Source organism: Procambarus clarkii, chromosome 82, assembly GCF_040958095.1.
Source record: "Procambarus clarkii isolate CNS0578487 chromosome 82, FALCON_Pclarkii_2.0, whole genome shotgun sequence".
Lineage (NCBI taxonomy): Eukaryota > Metazoa > Arthropoda > Malacostraca > Decapoda > Cambaridae > Procambarus > Procambarus clarkii.
Window position 1 is genome coordinate 12,579,422 of NC_091231.1, and position 21,208 is coordinate 12,600,629.

The following is a 21,208-nucleotide window of genomic DNA, read 5'->3' on the forward strand; positions in this document are numbered from 1 at the left end:
TATTGTGAGTTTTATTAAGGGGGGTTACATATTAGTTTTTATTTATTTTAATTTATTTCTTATATTTATTTTTTATTTTCAATAATTATTGTTGCTATTATTATTATTTTGTTTATTATCTTTATTAGTATGCATTATTTTTAATTACTGTATATTATTATATATTATTATTTGTAATAATTAAATTTTCATTAATTATTCGTACGAATTAAGTAAATTCAATGCGCAAATATAAGTAATTATTTAATTATATTTGCGTATTGAATAATTAATTTTTTCATTCTTACTGCTGTAATTAATTACATTATCACTTTAATTTTCTCTAATGTGGAGGTCTACATATCAGTTTACCTTTTATTAACATAAGTACACAGCAAGTTATACAGCTGAAGTAGATAATATGAGAAAGACTTCGTACCTTATCTCTGGCGCGTGATGGCCCTCACTGGCAAACTTTGGGTGCAATGCGAGGATATCGTCAAGGACACAGGAGTGTTGATAAAGTGGTTGCAAGGTTCCAGGTACCTGATACCAGCAGGTTGGACGAGTCTAATAACTGGACATTCAACGATGTAGTGTGTCAGATTACGACTCTCTCTTCACAGAGGTTACACGTGGAATGCTCAGGATTGGAGATTTGTCACCTGAACCACACACACACACACACACACACCCACACACACCCACACACACCCACACACACACACACATATATATATATATATATATATATATATATGTCGTACCTAGTAGCCAGAACTCACTTCTCAGCCTACTATGCATGGCCCGATTTGCCTAATAAGCCAAGTTTTCCTCAATTAATATATTTTCTCTAAATTTTTTCTTATGGAATCATAAAGCTACCCATTTCATTATGTATGAGGTCAATTTTTTTTCATTGGAGTTAAAATTAACGTAGATATATGACCGAACCTAACCAACCCTACCTAACCTAACCTAACCTATCTCTATAGGTTAGGTTGGGTTATGTAGCCGAAAAAGTTAGGTTAGGTTAGGTTAGGTAGGTTAGGTAGTCGAAAAACAATTAATTCATAAAAACTTGGCTTATTAGGCAAATCGGGCCTTGCATAGTAGGCTGAGAAGTGAGTTCTGGCTACTAGGTACGACATATATATATATATATATATATATATATATATATATATATATATATATATATATATATATATATATATATATATATATATATATATATATATGCGAACAAGCCTGAATGGCATATATATATATATATATATATATATATATATATATATATATATATATATATATATATATATATATATATATATATATATGAGTATGAAGTATGAAGAGTATGACCTACATACTTCATACTCTCTCTCTGTATATATATATAGAGTATTAAGTACTTAAGGAAATTCCTGTTTCAATTCTTCCTCCGTGGTCTGACACTGTCATATATATAAATAAATAAATAAATAAATAAATAAATATATATATATATATCCACCAGTGGGACTCGAACCCAGAAAGCACAACTACCTTCCAGTAGCTGGCATAACTAGTATGCTTTAACCCACTACGCCATCAGACCTTACAAAAGAAGTAGATAGTTCGAGATATATATCTCAAACATCTCCACCTCCCGAAGGCACCAGATGAGTGAGGGGTCAGTCTGCAGTCTGCACGAGTTCTCTCACATTGACAGTGGCTTGACGAAAAATGCAGACTGACCCCTCACTCATCTGGTGCCTTCGGGAGGTGGAGATGTTTGAGATATATATCTCGAACTATCTACTTCTTTTGTAAGGTCTGATGGCGTAGTGGGTTAAAGCATACTAGTTATGCCAGCTACTGGAAGGTAGTTGTGCTTTCTGGGTTCGAGTCCCACTGGTGGGTGTTGTCCAAAGATTGTTAATCTTCACTTGTGGTTTATGCAAGTATAGGCATATATATATATATATATATATATATATATATATATATATATATATATATATATATATATATATATATATATATATATATGTGTGTGTGTGTGTGTGTGTGTGTGTGTGTGTGTGTGTGTGTGTGTGTTACATCTAAACTAATTATAAATATTTATTCTTGTTCTTTCGTGCAATTAAGAGTCTGTTTTCTCACCTATCAGACTTAAAAGTTTTTCACAATATAGTTTTAACGGTAGAAATGGCCGGATACCTACACTTAGTTGAGCTTTATCCTTGTTGCATGCTAATTTGTTTTGTTTATATGTCGACTGTGTCATGACAAGTTATATTTATGTGAGATGGTGTGTCCATAGAAAATAGATGCTATGCCCTTAATCCTGTGCAACAAACACGTTATTTATAATTGCTATTATGAGGTTCTTTCCGTCTATCTTGCAAAAATAAGTCTTCAAGTTCTTAAAGTGAGCACATATTTGAATCACAGCAAATGACTTCCCCCCCGTTTCATTAAATTACCAGCATAAAGTCTACGGACCCAGCGTGCCAGGTTTAAATACGTCTCTCTTTTTACGAGCTTCAGCGCTTACAATGCACCGTACCAATAACCTCTGACATTTTCATAGCGAAATTAGATCATTTTGTATTTTTTCTTCGTTCATTTTTTTGGGTTGCTCCTCGATGGTCATGAGTGCCGTTTTCCGTATCATGACCTGCGGGGAATGACTAGGGCTCATGTCTTTATCTGGGTCATGATCGTGTGGGGAGAGTTACGGTTGTGGATCACAGGACATTCTAGGTCATTTCCCTGTATGACCTCCAATGAGTGGAAAGAGAGAGAGAGAGAGAGAGAGAGAGAGAGAGAGAGAGAGAGAGAGAGAGAGAGAGAGAGAAAGCGAGAAAGAGGCGAAAGTAATGACTATTTAAATAGAAATTTAATTCTCTCTCTCTCTCTATCTCTCTTTCTTTATATATATATATATATATATATATATATATATGTATATATATATATATATATATATATATATATATATAAATATATATATATATATATATATGCACCAGAGGTGGTACCCCTTTTAGATATATATATCTAAATATATATATATATATATATATATATATATATATATATATATATATATATATATATATATATCGCTTTCCGCCGTTAAACAATCTTCACCATCTCCTCTTCATTCCAGTTGGTTCCTGGTATCGCTGGCCGTGGCTGACCTGCTGCTGCTGTTGCTCTGTGTACCTCTGGAGACCCTGCAATACTTCCTGTGGACTCCTCACCTATCCTTGCCTGTGTGCAAGCTCTCTTCCTACTGCGAACTTCTCTCTGCCGTGGCCTCTGTTCTCAACCTCACTGCTGTCAGCCTGGAGAGGTAAGGTTGGGCAGGGAAGGTTGTGAGGGTGGAGTCGGGTGGGTAATATCGAGTGGGCGAGGTGATGGGGTGGGTGTGTGAGGGTGTGTGGGTGAGTGTGAGGAAATCGAGGAGATGGGGAAACCCAGAGAGTATTGGTTTGAAGATTTCGTGGGTGGGAGCGGGAAATGATTGCAAGTTTCTTGAGTGGGGACGATGTTGGTAGGTTTTTTTAGGTTGGTAGGGAAGCATTCAAGAGTAAATTTGTTGGGGGGAATGTTTTGCTTTTTTTTTGGTTGAGAAGTGGTCTTTTGCGTTTGGTGTTGTCCTTGTGAGTTGTGTTTTATGGGGGTGTTATTATGAGTGTTAATTTGTGGTGATTTAGTGTTTGGTGAATATGTTTGAGGGTTTGTGTGTATGTGTGTGTGTGTGTGTGTGTGTGTGTGTGTGTGTGTGTGTGTGTGTGTTTGTGTGTGTGTGTATGTGGATATGTATAGATTGTGTGTTTTGTTGATGTATTTGTTAGTTATAACTAATTGTTTTTTTCACTCCTATAACTACACTTCATAACTTTATGTGATGATCAAGGTAAGGTACAACCAAAGGAATCATGCCATATTTTTCATCCTCTGTGTGGCGTCTAACAACCTGGTTGACAAGACACCAACCAGATTGTTATACCTCACATATATGTCTATCCTACGCTTGAAATAACCTATCGATTCAAAGGCTATAATGTAACTTATCAATTTGTTCCTTAAATCAATATCGGAATAGATATAATTATGAATTTTAATACAGAGTGCGGCTGTGCTATATAAACCACAGTATACCCTCACTCCGTATTAAAATGTCAAAATTTGTAAAAAAATATAAACACCCCATAATTCATACCCATAACACTTCCAACATAGAAAAAAACTCATGTAAATCTGGAAAACTAAAAATATAGAGACAATATTTACGGAAGAGGTTCACAACAGGTTGCCAAGATAAGAGAGAAGAGTGTGGGCTGGACAAAATGAGGAGTTGGGAGATCGAGTCCAGAAGAGCATTGGAGATGGATTTAGCTCTGTGGTCTTGACGAATACGTCAAGACCACAGACACTCAAAATAAGACTCACAAAAAGTGAGAGAGAGGTCTTCAAGTCCCAGTAAACAATAGCTACACTCACAAGTAAACACCTGAAGTAAACACCTGAAGTAAACACCTGCATTAGGAAGCACCTAGATAAATGGAATAACCTAACCCACCACACCAGCAGACGCCTCCACCTATCAAGTTATAGATTCATCATGAATAACCAAGACGGATGAACAGAGGGTACCAATAATAGCTTCATCCTGTTTTGCTCTGAGGAATGCTAATAACAGAAGCAGCATCGCTAACAGCATAAGAAGCTTTACACGCAGCTGGCGTTGCCTCATCAGCAGCAGCAGAAAGATTAATAAGACTGAATACTCTGAGCCGAAAACGCTTTTATTAGTCTCTTTTTTTTCACATTTGCTTTTTCCGCATACTTGGATCCGTGTTTTTGTGATCGGTTTGTGCACACACACACACACACACACACACACACACACACACACATATATATATATATATATATATATATATATATATATATATATATATATATATATATATATATATATATATATATATATATATATATGAAGAACTCATTCTGGTTCTCCAGGAAATATATTCATGTGTCAGAAGATTCATGAACTCCCCGATCAACGCTCCTCGCTCTCCACTGCTAGATATGATAACTTTATGTCCCTCAAAGGGCAATATATTTTCCTGTGATATTGACCGTTCCAATCATCTGTTGATTTCAATATTGTGCCAGGCGAAGACAATTTAATCTCTTCACATCGTGATAAGAAATCTGTAAACTTTACATGATTGTGATAAAACTTTTTTTCCTCTATATCTAAGCTGTACTAAGCTGTAGGTACACAGTACCGTCAATGTACCATTATAGCTACAATCTCTCTAGCCAACCAGTGTACCTGCACCAATATAACGTACCTGAGGTTATGTGTTTCTCTTGCAGGTACATCGTCATAGTGTACCCTATGAGATCGCGTACCTTTTGTACCTTAAGTAACTGCCGACGAGCAATCATCGGAGTATGGTGCGTGTCCCTGGTCCTCTCTGTACCTGCTGGCGTCACACAGGTGAGATGCTCTCTCTATACTCTCCCGTATGTCTGGAAATGGTAATATTTTGTCTAAATTTTTGTATATACATTATTATTATTTCTACTGTTATTCCTAATATAATAGCGTTATTTTTGTAGTTTTTTGTAATAACAAACAAACGTTTTGTGTGCTCATATCTTTATCATAGTCTATCTTCCGCTGTGTCCTTAAGATTAGCAGATATATTTCAGAACCAGTTTATCTTTATGTCCTGCGGTTTACCTAGATGTTCCAGAGTTAGTTTACCATTGTCAAGCCTTGCATCTTACGCAAACGTTTCAAATCCCGTTTTCTTTATATTCAGTTTTACCAACACTCCCATAAAGCAACACACCCATAAAGCAACACGCCCATAAAGCAACACACCCATACAGCAACACGCCCATAAAGCAACACACACATAAAGCAACACACCCATAAAGCAACACACCCATAAGCAACACACCCATAAAGCAACACACACCCATAAAGCAACCCACCATAAAGCAACACACCCATACAGCAACACACCCATGCAGCAACCCATCATAAAGCAACACACCCATAGAGCAACCCACCATAAAGCAACACACCCATAAAGCAACACACCCATAAAGCAACAATCTCCGGCCACCATCCTCTCCTTGTATCTCTCTTATGTGCTTTACATAATTCTTGAATTTGCCAGCGGAAGGTGCTGAATGTGGGCGTCTGTGGTGCCAAGTTTTGTGGCGCTGTGCCCCCTTGGTTGTGTCTGTACCTAGGGTCTATACTCGCAGGGGTTGAGCTCCGGTTCTTTGGTCCCGCCTCTCAATTGTAAATCAACAGGTGTACAGGTTCCTGAGTCTATTGGAACATATAAAATAAACATTTAAAACTGTGTATGGATATGGGGGGCTATTTTTTAAGTACTTTAAGACTGAAAAATCTTTATAATATCTCTCAGTTGTGGGTATTTTTGCTTGTGTTATCTTGTGAGAGTTCCAGTCATGCTACTGATAATAACATTTGATTTTTGGCGTGTCTTCAACTGGTGAAGGAGTTTATTGCATGAGCTGGGATGTGTAAATGAGGGTATTGCATGATGGTGAAGGTATAGAAGCCTGTGTGGGAAGGGTTGCAATAGGGAATGGGTGCTGGGATGAGGAGTTGTGTTTTTGTTGGGTTCGTGTCTAGAGAGATACATGGTGGGGATCAGGGTGCGTAAGGAATGGAGGGGAGCAGGGAGGGTATGGGATAGTGGGGGAGAGGGTGATCTAGTCATCTGTTGTACTCTGCTCTGGGTTTGTTTTCTTGCTGGTAGGAGGGTTTTCTATTTCCTCCTCCTCCTCAACCCCTGACTCTTTCATTTTTCACCGCCTCTGCAGGAATACATTTCTATATTCTCTTACATTTATAAGTTTGGTCTTTTTACTGTGTGTGTGTGTGTGTGTGTGTGTGTGTGTGTGTGTGTGCGTGTGTGTGTGTGTGTGTGTGTGTGTGTGTGTGTGTGTGTGTGTGTGTGTGTGTGTGTGTGTGTGATGTGCAATCGGCGCAATCTTCCTGAGAAATTTGAATTTTTATTAAATAATGCAGTGAGATCTTGACACGAAAATTATTGACATGTCATTGTGAAATTGATGTGACTTCAACCCGAGAAACCTGAGAATATTCTGAAAATATTTTGCAAATAAGATTAGTGTTCATTAGGAATGTCATTAATATTGCTAATTAAACTGTAAGTTAATTGCTGTTATCTGACTTCAGTTAATCTGAAACAGACGTAGAAACACTTATTTCATGAGTTAATTATTTGTAGTCACAAGGAGCAAACTATATTTAATGATAAGTAACTACCATATTAAGAACAGAATGAGCCACGAGCCAATTGTATGCTGTGTGGTAGATTCTGCAAATGGTCAGGTGATTTGATTTCACGCATATCTTCGTGAGAAGCGAACAGGTTCCAGACGCGAACCTGTTCCATCAGCGATCAATCAGTCCAGAATTGGACTGATTGATTGCTGATGGAATGATGTTTTGGAGAAAGGCATTGCCAGCTTGAGGTTGTTGACGGCTGAGAGCCTTGTGTTATGAATGCTAACTTCTCTCCTTTTTTCAAACTATGGCAACGGTTCATTATTTGGAAAAAATTGTTACTGATAAATTGCAATCAAAGAGCAGTTATTCTATAACTGCTCTTATAAAGCCTGACCATAGAAACAGATTTGTTTAAGAAGATTATAAATTATTTAATATATAGTTTCATTCATGTTAGGTACAGTACGAGACTGTAGTATGTAAGCTGTCAACCTCCAACACTCCCACACTTACCCACAATACTCTGTTGCTGCAAACCTGCTACAACACATCCTAACACTGACCTTACCTCCACGTTTCCCACTTATCAATCAAACAACACACCGGAGAGTCGGAAAACCTGTCTTAAAAGGATAAAGGTGGTTCTACTCGGTGGCCATTCGTAACTTGACTTTGAAGATAGAGCAGGATCGGAAACCAATACTTTCCCTCGTTTTCTTCCGCCTAACTTAGTAACGGTATATCAGTATACAAGATACGGGCTCACCATAGCCCGTGCTACTTGGAACTATTTGTTCCAGGTAGCGAATCTTAAACAACAACAACAACAGTATACAAGACTGGAGGCAGGACTACGGTAATTGGTGGCAAATTTTATCATATAAATAATATCTGCCATATATATATATATATATATATATATATATATATATATATATATATATATATATACATATATATATATATATATATATATATATATATATATATATATATATATATATATATATATATATATATATATATACAAGGTTTATGAGTTGTTAAAATGAGTGTACGGTTTCGTTGCCAGCCTGGTGTCAGGTTGCGTTCGATAATTATGCGTATTTCGGGGTGGTTAGCACGTCGAAATTGCTCTGTTCGATTAAATGGAATATCTAATTAGTATTGACATACCTCACTTCATGATTGGTAGTTTGTTCTTCATTTAGCCTTCATAGAGGCTAACTGGAGAGGCATATACATGTGTGTGGAACTTTGTAGAATATAAACAATCTATCCAACTATCCAAAAGTTAGAAGTTCTGCTTTTATTATTATTATTATTATTATTATTATTATTATTATTATTATTATTATTATTACTTAGCATTTTCATTCTTTTTCTCTTTCTCTTTCTCCTTCTCTTCCTTCTCGTCTTTCTTCTTTTTATTATTATTATAATTACTATTATTATTATTCTTATTTATATAAACTCTTTGAAGTAGGATGGTGGGATCTAACCATCGTCCTGTCTCAAAGATTCTCTGGAATACATCACGTTCTGTTATCTCATTGTGTCTTATATTTTACTGTTTTTTATTTTCTGAGACTAATGGGTGGTTGGTGCCAGCAGGATGATGGCTTGCCCTGGTGTTATAGTGCCAGGGAGTGCCATCTTCCGGCCCTCTGATGGGCAAGTGCCTCTATTATTTTATTTTTGTATTGCTGTTTTATTTTCATGGTTATTATCGTCTTCATTTTATTTTTTGTCTTTATTGGGGGAACTGAATACAATGCTGTAGTGTCTGAATGAACGTGAAGGTAATTTCACCTTTATTCAAGCACTTTTTTCAGAAAGAATTCAATTTTTATTTTTTTATAATTGTTGTTGTATTTTCCACACCACAGCATACTGTATAGCTCCGCACCTCCCACACAACAACACGCGCTATTGTTCCTGTCTTGTCTTTTTTCACCTCTCTATCTGTCTGCCTTTCTGTCGGTCTGTCTGTCTGTCTCTCCCACTCGTTCTCTCTCTCTCTCTGTCTCTCTCGCTCTGTCTCTCTGTTTCTTTCTGTTTCAGTCTCTCTCTTTCTGTCTCTCTTTCTCTCATTGTAGTCCCTGTATCTATTGCATTTATTTTTCATCTTTCTTCCTACTTTATTATTTTATTGGGACATCGTCAGAGGGCGTAGCGTAATCCCTGACGATTACAGGCTCAATCCAGCTATATGTCACTTTTCTGATAATATTTTAACCTTTACCTCTACTTTTGAATAGAATATTTGTGTAATATAGCTTTTCCTTCAACTCTTTTTCTTTATTGCCTTCTTTACTTACTTCTTTTTTTTCTTCCCATGTTTCCTTCATCTGCATATTCAACCATCATGTGTCTCCGAAAATGAAAATTAGTGAGAAGAATGTCCTTGTCTTGTCTTACGATACCAAAACAATATGTGTCAAAACTGCCCACGTGAGGCAGTGGGATAAGCCTCTAATGAGGCAGTAAGGTACGTTCTCCTGAGGCAGTGGAGAAATCCCGGTGAGGCAGTGTGGGAGTAAGCCCCCGCTGGAAAGGATGATATTAATGACCTGAAAACGCTGATTTTTAAGACCTTAAAATATTGACGTTAAGGACCTGGAACGAAAATGCCGAAGACCTCCTGTAAGCTTTCATTGAGTAATTTCAGAGAATTTCTTTTTCCCCGAAACTTTTTTGAATTAGGAGATAAATTGAGGAAGATTACGAGAAGGACATGACTAGTATTACAAAGAATAATCCCCAAGCTGCTGTACATCCATATTAGCTCTAAGTAGCTGTGAACGACTTGAACGACTGACCGAGGAAAGTTGAAAAAGGTTTCGAGGAAAAATAAATACGTTAAGAATACTAAAAGAAAGTTTCCAGGGGGCCCTCAACATCAGTATTTCCAGGAGGGTTTCAACATCAGCGTTTCCAGGATATCATCAGCATCAACGATTATCGGAGGTCCTCTACATCGGCGTATCCAGCAGGTCAATAACATCAGTGTTTCCAAGTCCTCAACATCTTCGTTAACCAAAGGTCCTAAACATCAGCGTTCCACAAGGTTCTCAACATCAGCATTTTTAGACAAATTTTCTCATCGTTGTTTCCAGGAAGTCTTTAACATCAACGTTTCCAGGAGGTCTTCAACATCAACGTTTCCAGGAGGTCTTCATTATCAACGTTTCCAGGAGGTCTTCAACATCAACGTTTCCAGGAGGTCTTCAACATCAACGTTTCCAGGAGGTCTTCAACATCAACGTTTCCAGGAGGTCTTCATTATCAACGTTTCCAGGAGGTCTTCATTATCAACGTTTCCAGGAGGTCTTCATTATCAACGTTTCCAGGAGGTCTTCAAGATCATCGTTTCCAGGTCTTCATCATCAACGTTTCCAGGAGGTCTTCAACGTCAACGTTTCCAGGAGGTCTTCAACATCAACGTTTCCAGGAGGTCTTCAACGTCAACGTTTCCAGGAGGTCTTTAACATCAACGTTTCCAGGAGGTCTTCAACGTCAACGTTTCCAGGAGGTCTTTAACATCAACGTTTCTAGTGGGTCTTCAACGTCAACGTTTCCAGGAGGTCTTTAACATCAACGTTTCCAGGTCTTCAACATCAACGTTTCTAGGAGGTCTTCAACGTCAACGTTTCCAGGAGGTCTTCAACATCAACGTTTCCAGGAGGTCTTCAACATCAACGTTTCCAGCAGGTCTTCAACGTCAACAAAGTGTGTAAAATTTGCGAATGCTCAAACGCCCTTCTGGAACTTAGGCAAGAAGGGAATCTTCAGTATGTCCGGATAACCTTCAGGAATCTAGACAGTGGATCCTAGAGAATACTGTCCACAACATACGTTAGACGCAAGCTTAAAATTGCAGCCCCAACATGAAACTTTTCTCCGGGGAAAAAAATGTACATTAAAACTAGAGCAAATAGAGTTACTCAAGGAAGGTTATTGATGAACTGAGAAACAATACGATAAGGTGAAATGCTTCTTGAACAGAACTGCACCACATTAAAGAGGAGTTCGAAACTGAACTGCACCACATTAAAGAGGAGTTCGAAACTGAACTGCACCACATTAAAGAGGAGTTCGAAACTGGACTGCACCACATTAAAGAGGAGTTCGAAACAGAACTGCACCACATTAAAGAGGAGTTCGAAACTGGACTGCACCACATTAAAGAGAAGTTCGAAACTGGACATAATAACGAAGTACAAAATTTCAGGAATCGACAAACAGAACAAAGATGCTATGTACAAAATGGGAAATGGTAGAACGAGAGGACACTGATGGAAATTGGAGATAGGAATGGTCCATCAGGAAAAACTCTTTCAGAGTGAGGGGTTCACAAACAATCTCAACGACTTGCTGTTGTTCAGTTGTTGTTGAAGCAAACAATAACTGTAACTGAAGCAAACCCTAACCTCTGGTATAAAACTAAATATAATCAAATACGTTCAGTAAATGAACAACGTTTCCAGGAGGTTATACATGGTTATATAAAAAAAAAATAGGTGGTTCGAAGGAGCCTGGAATTTTAGAGTTGATACCTGACTTTGCAAATACATCTAGGTGTATAGTATTTATTTACGAATATTTATGGAAAAAAAGTTTAAATTATACTTTATCTAAAGGAACTTTACCCCAGGGTAATTTTTTTTAACCTGAACTTTATCCAAGATGCCTTAATATAATGTAACTTTATCCAAGATGCCTTAATATAATGTAACTTTATCCAAGATGCCTTTATACAATATAGCTATACCGAAGATGCCTTAATATAATGTAAATTTATCCAAGGTAACTTTATCCAAGGTGACTTTAGCCAAGGTAGCTTTATCGAAGGTAACTTTATCCAAGGTAACTTTATCCAAGGTAACTTTATCCAAGGTAACTTTATCCAAGGTAACTTTATCCAAGGTAACTTTATCCCAGGTAACTTTATCCAAGGAAACACCAACAGACACAACCATTCAAGACTTCACAAAAGCTCCACCTATTGAGCTTTTCCTCTCAAGACATTTCAACGATAAAATGTTCACTAATGATGTTTCAAAGCACAATGGCGGCCAGGGTTATGAGTATTTCATAACCCTGGACGCCATTGTGTGTATGTTGTATGGTCTTGAGAGAGGCTTATAGTGTGCGTGTGTGTGTATGCGTGTGTTCTTACCTGATTGAATTCACTACCACTGTCACTTCCAACTTTAGCTCTACGATTACTGCTAATATTACCACGGCTATCATCACCACTATCACGGCTACCATCACCATAACCACGCCAACCACCAGTGCAACCAAGATTACCATCACCACCACTTCGGCTACCACACCACCACTACCACCATCATCACCACACCTGCTATCACCATCTCAGGTATCATGATCACTGCTACCACCATTATCACTCCTACCAGCACCTACCCCCATCAGGAGTACCATTACCAGCACAACCACTATCCCCACCACTACACACCAACACCACGTCCCTTACGACCTCTCAAATTAATGAACGATAAATACCAGTAATTATCGTTGTTTTGCATATAAATATATATATTCATAATAAGAATTTTCCAAGCTTGTGTTCTATCACCTCATGCAACTGTTTTTCGTTCAGTACCTTAATACCTCAAACAATAATAACAATTAAATCTTTGAATTTTGACTAATTAAATCATGGCAATCACTGATATATAAACATCACTTACAGCATTCAATTCTTAATTAAAAAAGCAATCTTCAGCTCGGCAATTAAAAGCTTGATCATTAATTACTCGAAAAAATGGAAGAGTGTTAATCTCCTTAAAGCGATCATCTGTTAAAAAAACAGGCTGAGGAGTGGGTTATGTCGTTGACTTCCTTTGTTCTGTCTGTTTGTGATGAGATGAGTCTCGTTATGTATTCTCAAGAGATGTTGTGTGTGTGTGTGTGTGTGTGTGTGTGTGTGTGTGTGTGTGTGTGTGTGTGTGTGTGTATTTAAAGGCTTTGTTGCTTACTCTTTGGCTGTTAGATCTATCTCTGTTTTTCCTGCATATACTGATACCATAATTAGTACTTATTCTTTGAAAACCCTAAATAACATAAAGCAATGCTATTCAACTTCATGAGGAATTGTGTTTGCATTAAGATGCATCCTGGCACAGGCCATTATTATCCAAGTAAGTGAAATGTGAATTTAAATGTCCGTAGACTTTAATTTATTTTTGGCCTTTAGAACAGAAATAATGAACCTCCTCTACCAAGCGATTTACGACTCCCTTTTTAGCCATTATCTTGGAGTAGTTGCTGTAACTCGCTTGATAACTGGAATTTATGGAGGTTAAGAGCTGAATGTTGTTGGAGGGAAGGTCCAACAACTTAGACCTTCTGTGTTGGAGGATGGATATTTCTGTGTTGGGGCAGGGTGATTATTACTACTTGTACAATCATCCATCCTTAAGGTGGATGATTGTATTTGTGCTGGAGAGAGGATGATTGTTGCTGCGCCTGAGGAAGGGTGATTGTAACTGTGCTGAAGGGACGATGATTGTATTTGAGCTCGAGAGAGGATGATTGTTTTGTGCTGGAGAGAGGGTGGTTGTATTTGTGCTGGAGAGAGGATGATTGTATTTGAGCTGGAGAGAGGATGATTGTATTTGTGCTGGAGAGAGGATGATTGTATTTGTGCCGGAGAGAGGGTGATTGTCTCTGTGCTGGAGGGAGGGTGATTCATACTGTACGGGAAAGAGGGTGTTAAAGGGGGATGGAGGAAGAAAATCCAGAGTTATAGAACGTATCATGGAAGTAGTTAAAAAACAGTTGAACGAGGGAGGAGGAGTTAAAGGATGCTATATGGAGGTATGGAGGGAGTGAGTTGAAAGTAATTGTAGATGGTAAGGGTCAGAAGTTGAGAAATATGTTTGCTGGATGTGATGGTTTTTGAAGAGAGAGAGTTAGAGAGAGAGAGAGAGAGAGAGAGAGAGAGAGAGAGAGAGAGAGAGAGAGAGAGAGAGAGAGAGAGAGAGAGAGAGAGAGAGAGAGAGAGAGGAATATAACATGTTACAGTGACAGAAGAAATGCAAATAGGTGGAGGGAGAGAGGGTTGTATATTCTGTTGGAGGGAATAGAAAAGTATAGATTTAAAGAGAGCTAATATATTACATTGACTTTGCTACTGTATCATATATTCATAAACCAACATGGCGAAAGATTCCCAAAGTGAGCAGCTCTTAGCCTAAGCTTCTCCATCATTTTGGAATGAATTTAATTATCTCAATTGTCTTGAACTTGAACTCTTAACGCAATCAATAAGTAATTTTTTAATAAATGCACCTGGCTTTAAACACAATTATGTTCCAATTCTCCCATAAGGTGTTAACATAAGCTTGGGAGATATTGTCACTTACAATTACTTCATCAACAAATTAACATATACACCTGTGAGTGAAAGATGTACAGCTCGATTACGCCAGGTGATTACAGCTTGGAGGCTGGAAGGTCCATTGTTACAGCCCTAATAACAGCAGGTGAAGTAGTTAACCCCACAATTGGCATTCTCCTTGACATGTCAATTGGCACGTTCGATTGATTAATATTCTTCCGTGGCACTGCGAGTGCCAAATTGATGACATGCAGAAAGTTTAGATTGGGGCTTATTGAGACTCGTGTGGGTAGCCTTGTTAATGTTTGAGTTTTCCTTGTGTTAAAATTTTCTTAGTTTTTTTTCTGCTTTGCCTGTTCGTCTGTTAACTTGTCCAGAGGCGTTCTGTATCTCTCTTTGACTTCTCTCATTCCTGTCTGACTTTGTCTTTGTCGCGTTTTTAATATGTCTGTTTTATTAATTTTCTCGGGTATTTAATGTCTGTCTTTGCCTCTTACTATCTACCAATATTTGTGTCTGTCTGTCTGTCTGTCTCTCTCTCTCTCTCTCTCTCTCTCTCTCTCTCTCTCTCTCTCTCTCTCTCTCTCTCTCCCTCTCCCTCTCCCTCTCCCTCTCCCCCTCTCTCTCTCTCTCTCTCTCTCTCTCTCTCTCTCTCTCTCTCTCTCTCTCTCTCTCTCTATATTTTTCAATATTTATATATATATATATATATATATATATATATATATATATATATATATATATATATATATATATATATATATTTATATATATTAGTATATTTTGGTAGCAGTCTTTCCTGTAGACATATATTATTAAATATATATATATATATATATATATATATATATATATATATATATATATATATATATATATATATATATATATATATATATATATATATATATTTATTTATTAAGAAACAACAGAGTTATGGGGTTTTGCCATTATTGGTTAGGTTCTGGAAACGTGAGAACAACCAACTGACTGCTGCTCTGAATTAAACTGAGGGTCAAATATCCCCACTGACTAGCTTACGCATTCATGTGTTATCGCTATTTCTTTTTCTCTTTGACTGTCTCTCTCTCTCTGTCTTTCTCTGTCTCTGTCTCTCTCTCTCTCTCTCTCTCTCTCTCTCTCTCTCTCTCTCTCTCTCTCTCTCTCTCTCTCTCTCTCTCTCTCTCTCTCTCTCTCTCTCTTTTCTCTCTCTCCATCTCTCTCTCTTCTCTCATTCTCGAGACGAGAGGCGGACCTTGATTTTCTTAAAAGATTAAAAAAAAAATTGCAGATACTGGATTTTGAATGCTGAGTACAATCCCTTCGATCGATAGTCATGTTTACGAATTTCATTTTGATACAGCTGTCATTGCTGCTTCTAATGATGTGGATGTTCGCAATGCGGTGATAATGTTGTGGTGATAATCCATAATTTTCTTCACAGAGGCGAAGAAATTATGGATTATTAGTGTGGGACAAATGAAAATCGGTGTGTCGCAAGCCAAGGGCTTTGTTCTCGTTCGGTCATTCACATTGAGTGCTTACGATGCAGTGGGTGTTTTGCGAGATGAGTTCTGTAGTTATTGTGGAAGATGGGAAGATCTTCTATTGTTGTTTTAGATTTAGCTATTAAGAAAGAAACGTCCATTTAACACGGGATATAGTGAGCCCGTAAGATCTTCGTTTGCTAATGGGTTATATATGTGTGTGTGAGACCGAACACATGTGACGTCTCGCTAATAGAGCATTTCAAGATCCAAGAGCTAAGAACTCGATTCTGCGGGCACAAATAGTAAGTAAATAAAGACAATCACTCATTGATACCAACTGACGCACACATTAACGCGCACACACGCTCACATAGAAACAACACACACACACACATATATAGTCAGAGTTTCTTTTATCTGATGCCTCTATTCAATTAGCAGTAAATAGGTATCTTGGAGTTATACAGCTGCTACGGACTGCATTCGGAGAATATGTGTGTTAGCGATAAATATGTGAAGATGCGGCAAAGGAAAATAGGCCAGGTGTCTATACATTAGACAACCGACGGTAAGAAAGGTGGAGACCAAGAGCTAGTTGCTCGATCCAGCAGGTACACACACATACACACACACGCACACACACACACTCACACGCACACACAAGCACAGCAACAAAAGCCTCCTGGCTGGCTTCGACAAACTCATGAATAGGAGAGACAAAGCTGTTTGTTCAATCGCCATTGAAAACACTGGATAGTGAAAGTCTTGACACATAATTCCCAACTCTGTTGCGGCATATTGAGCTGAATATATGTGGAATTAAAGCCTTTGTGAGGGCGTGAAAATTACTACCTGGATATGGGCTGAGAATTAGTGCCTTAGTGAGGGATGAGAATTAGTGCCATCACAAAAGCTGAGAATTAGTGCCATCACAAAAGTTGAGAATTAGTGCCTTAATGAGAGGTGATAATTAGTGCCCCCGTAAAAGCTGAAAATTTGTCTCTCAGCAAGGGCGTGAGAATTAAGACCTACCGGAACATTTTATGTCAATATGCAAAACTGAAATGAATAATGTTTTTGGTGCTGGCCTAAGGCCTATCAATCTTCTGAGGATTATTAAAGCCCTGACCAACAAACAACTATTCTTTAATCCTGAATATCTTATAGAATCTCAAAGTATGTATAATATATAATATATATATACATACACATACACATCCACACAAACCCAAGCACAACCCCACATACAAACACACCCACATACAAACCATCAACCTTCACAACACACACACACACCTACACCCACACACACACCCACACACACACACCCACACACACTCCCACACACACCCACACACAGTACCAACACCTTCACACACAGTTCCAAATCAAATTGTTTATTTTCGCATTAATGGCGAGAGATAATAGCACGCAGGATTAATGTCATCTCCCACACACTTCCCTGGAGCGTTGCTTATACGTTGTCAGTGTGTATAGCAACGTCCTCGTGGGATGCTCTGGCTTTATTGGATGCTCGGTTGTGACGTAGCTTGGATGCTGCGGATTCATTGGGTACTCGTGTGTGTGACGTCACTGAAAGCTGTTGTTTCATTGGGGCCTCTGGTGTGACGTCAGTTAATGCTGTGGATTCATTGGGTGCTTGTGTGTGACGTCACTGAAAGCTGTTGCTTCATTGGGGCCTCTGGTGTGACGTCAGTTAATGCTGTGGATTTATTGGGTACTCGTGTGTATGACGTCACTGAAAGCTGTTGTTTCACTGGGGCCTCTGGTGTGACGTCAGTTAATGCTGTGGATTTATTGGGTACTCGTGTGTGACGTCACCGAAGGCTGTTGTTTCATTGGGGCCTCTGGTGTGACGTCAGTTAATGCTGTAGATTCATTGGGAACTCGTGTGTGTGACGCCCTGAAAGCTGGTGTTTCATTGGGGCCTCTGGTGTGAGGTCAATGGCCACATCAGCGTCAGTGAGTATCTCAGTATGATCCTGACATAAGCCTTTTTAATCAGTCTTATTTCCCCTCGTCGACCCCTTGACAGGTGATCACTGCCAATCTTTCTTCCCCCTAATCTTTGCATATATTTCCTATGTTAGTAATGTTCATTCAACACCTGCTTTATCCTCCCAACAGAAAGCATTCAATATCCCTCTTTTCTTTCTCTAAACTACACACCTCTAAACACCTGCCTTACCTTCTCTATAGTGCAGTCAACACCCGCATTACCATCTCTATAGTAGACGAACACCTGCCTTACACTCTCATCACTGCACACAGTCAACAATCACCTTAAACTAATTCAACTACCTTCAGCTCACTCGCCTCACTTCTCACCATTAATAGAAATCAACGCATTTATCCTCCGCCTCTAACAAATTAATGCACTCAAACCCGCCACTCATTCTCCCAGAACGCGTTCAAATCCCTTTTTTCCTTCGTACCTCCGCAGGACGTCTACTCTATGACGTACTACAACGCGAACCATAGCGTGACGGTCTACCACTGCGCCACCGGCGGGGATCACGGCATGCTCTTCGCCGTGTACAGGCTCGTTATTGTCTTTGTGTTGCCGGCTCTCCTCATGTCCTTCTTCTACGCCAGGGTCATCAAGGCGCTCTGGGTCTCTACCAAGAAGATGACAGCCATGACACGCGTCTACAGGTGAGTTTGTGCAGGTATATTGACGTGATTTGGGTCAACAGGAGGGGTCATTTGATGTGGGGGTTTCAGGGGTTCAACGTCAACAGGTAATGTGATTATGGGATTATGGGGTCAAGGGGATGTGATGAGAGGTCAGTAGTAAAGGTGGTTACAGGTCATGGTTTATGGTCAAGAGGTGAGGTGATTTGGGTGGATGGTAGGGGTCATGGAATGTAATGAGAGGGCAGAGGTTAAAGTTCATTACACACAGAGATCACACTAACGTGATGCATCAAATGAATAAATCCACAAGGGCACAGTCGATTAAGGCAGTGTCTGGGATGCTCCCGGACGCAGGTTCGAATCCTCGTCACGGTCTTTGTGGATTACTTCGTTAAAGTTCATTGTTTACAAATGATGTCATGGGAGCTGGGATGCTGTGTAGTCAAAGGTCAAATGTGTGTGTCACAGGTTAAGAATGAGGGGTGTGAGGTGTTAATAGTTGTGGTGAGGTCAGAGGTCATGCAATGATTGTTGTGAGGGGTTGTCCTGGTTGATCAGTCCAGCAATCAGGAGGCCTGGTCGACGACCGGGCCTCGGGGACGCTAAGCCCCGGAAGCACCTCAAGGTGAGGGGGAATATGATGCTCAAAAATGAAAGAAGTCAATCAGGTGAAAGCTTGATTGAAAGCTCCCGGTAATTGCTAAAAATGTACTCTTTTAAAATGTACACTATTTATAATGTACACAATTTAAATGTACCCTATTCATAGTGTACACTATTTACACATAACAACTGCCGAATTTTGTTAAAACAAGCATTTTAAAAATCAAGATAATATTGTTCTTCAACAAGAGGAACTCATGTCAAAGGTGAGGGGCTCATGGTGATGAAGACTCGAAAAAGATCAGGGAGTAATGATAAAGATCTAAAGACAAAAATGTTTGGAATAAGACAAATGTTACATTGTGATTTATACCTCGAAGCGTTCGCAATTAAACAATTACTGTTATTTATAAGTTCTATCTTGATCTTGTTAGGGTCCATTTAGATTATGCAATTAAATTTTCATCGCCATACAAGAGAATAAACTCAAACTCACTTTAACGAGTTCAGAGAATGATGCTACATTCAATGCCAGTAATTAGCAACCTTCCATTTGAAGAGAGATTGAGAAAGCATAATTTACTTTCTCTGGAAATGCGAAGAATTAGAGGTGACATGATTGGTGCATACAAGTTGACGAAAGGGCATAAGAAAGGGCATACCCGTATATACTACACGGCCACACACACATGCACCTCACGACACTAGAAGACAGAAGAGTAAGGGGAGACATGATCACTACCTACAAAATTCTCAGAGGAATTGACAGGGTAGGATACAGATAAACTGTTTAACACGGGTGGTACGTGAATAAGGGGACACAGGTGAAAACTGAGTACCCAAATGAGCGACAGGGACGTTAAGAAAGAACTTTTATCAGTGTCAGAGTCGTTAACAGGTGGAATACATTAGGCAGTGATGTGGTGGAGGCTGACTCCATACACAGTTTCAAATTTAAAAATTGCTTTCTAACGTCCTTGTGGCTCATTTGGGTACTCAATTTCCACCGGTGTGTGTGTGTGTGTGTGTGCGTGTGCGTGTGCGTGTGCGTGTGCGTGTGCGTGTGCGTGTGTGTGTGTGTGTGTGTGTGTGTGTGTGTGTGTGTGTGTGTGTGCGCGCTCCCGTATGCAAACATTTTACCTCATAGTAATACATATCGTATTGCAATAGACTGAACATACAGCAGTCTTGAGTCCACTCCGAGTTCAGAGGGGAGAGAGGGAGATAAGTGAGAGTGTGTGTGTTTATATTTACATGTATCCATGTGAATTTGGTCTCTCTTTCCCGTTGGTACCAGCTAGTATTGAACTCCAGCTCTCCGTCCCCGCCTCTGAACTATCGGTCAATTGAGCCAGTCTTTTACAAGTCTCGTGACATCCCGTTTCAACCTGCATTAAACACACAATATATATATACATTTTGTATATAAAAAAGGATACTCTTTTCACCTCGACATTTAGGGAAGGTGAAGGATGTTCTAGACTGACTTTTCAAGCAGTTTAAGTATCAAAACTTATAGTTTTGTATTAATTATTAGTATTAGTATTAGTATTAGTAATTATTAGTAATATTATTAAATTATTAGTAATTATTAGTAATATTATTAAATTATTAGTAATTATTAGTAATATTATTAAATTATTAGTAATTAGTATTAATAGTATAGTCCAGCATCTCAAAATGTTCTTCTGAGATTAGCAGGAAGAGACATAAATTGACTGATGCGAGAAAATGTCTCAATTTTTATTTATCAAGCCTCTGAATATGTATTTACTAAATCTAATAATATTT

The 21,208-nt window shown here is 38.6% G+C and overlaps 1 protein-coding gene across 1 annotated transcript in view; it reads left to right on the forward strand.

Annotated features, from left to right (window-relative positions):
* The window catches only part of LOC123764458 (allatostatin-A receptor), a 238,936-nt gene that overhangs the window by 38,195 nt on the left and 179,533 nt on the right, over positions 1–21,208 (forward strand). Inside the window, exons 2-4 of the mRNA XM_045752323.2 lie at positions 3,140–3,325; positions 5,368–5,491; positions 18,621–18,832. Of these exons, the coding sequence (XP_045608279.1) occupies positions 3,140–3,325; positions 5,368–5,491; positions 18,621–18,832 (522 nt within the window). The remainder of the gene's footprint in view (positions 1–3,139; positions 3,326–5,367; positions 5,492–18,620; positions 18,833–21,208) is intronic.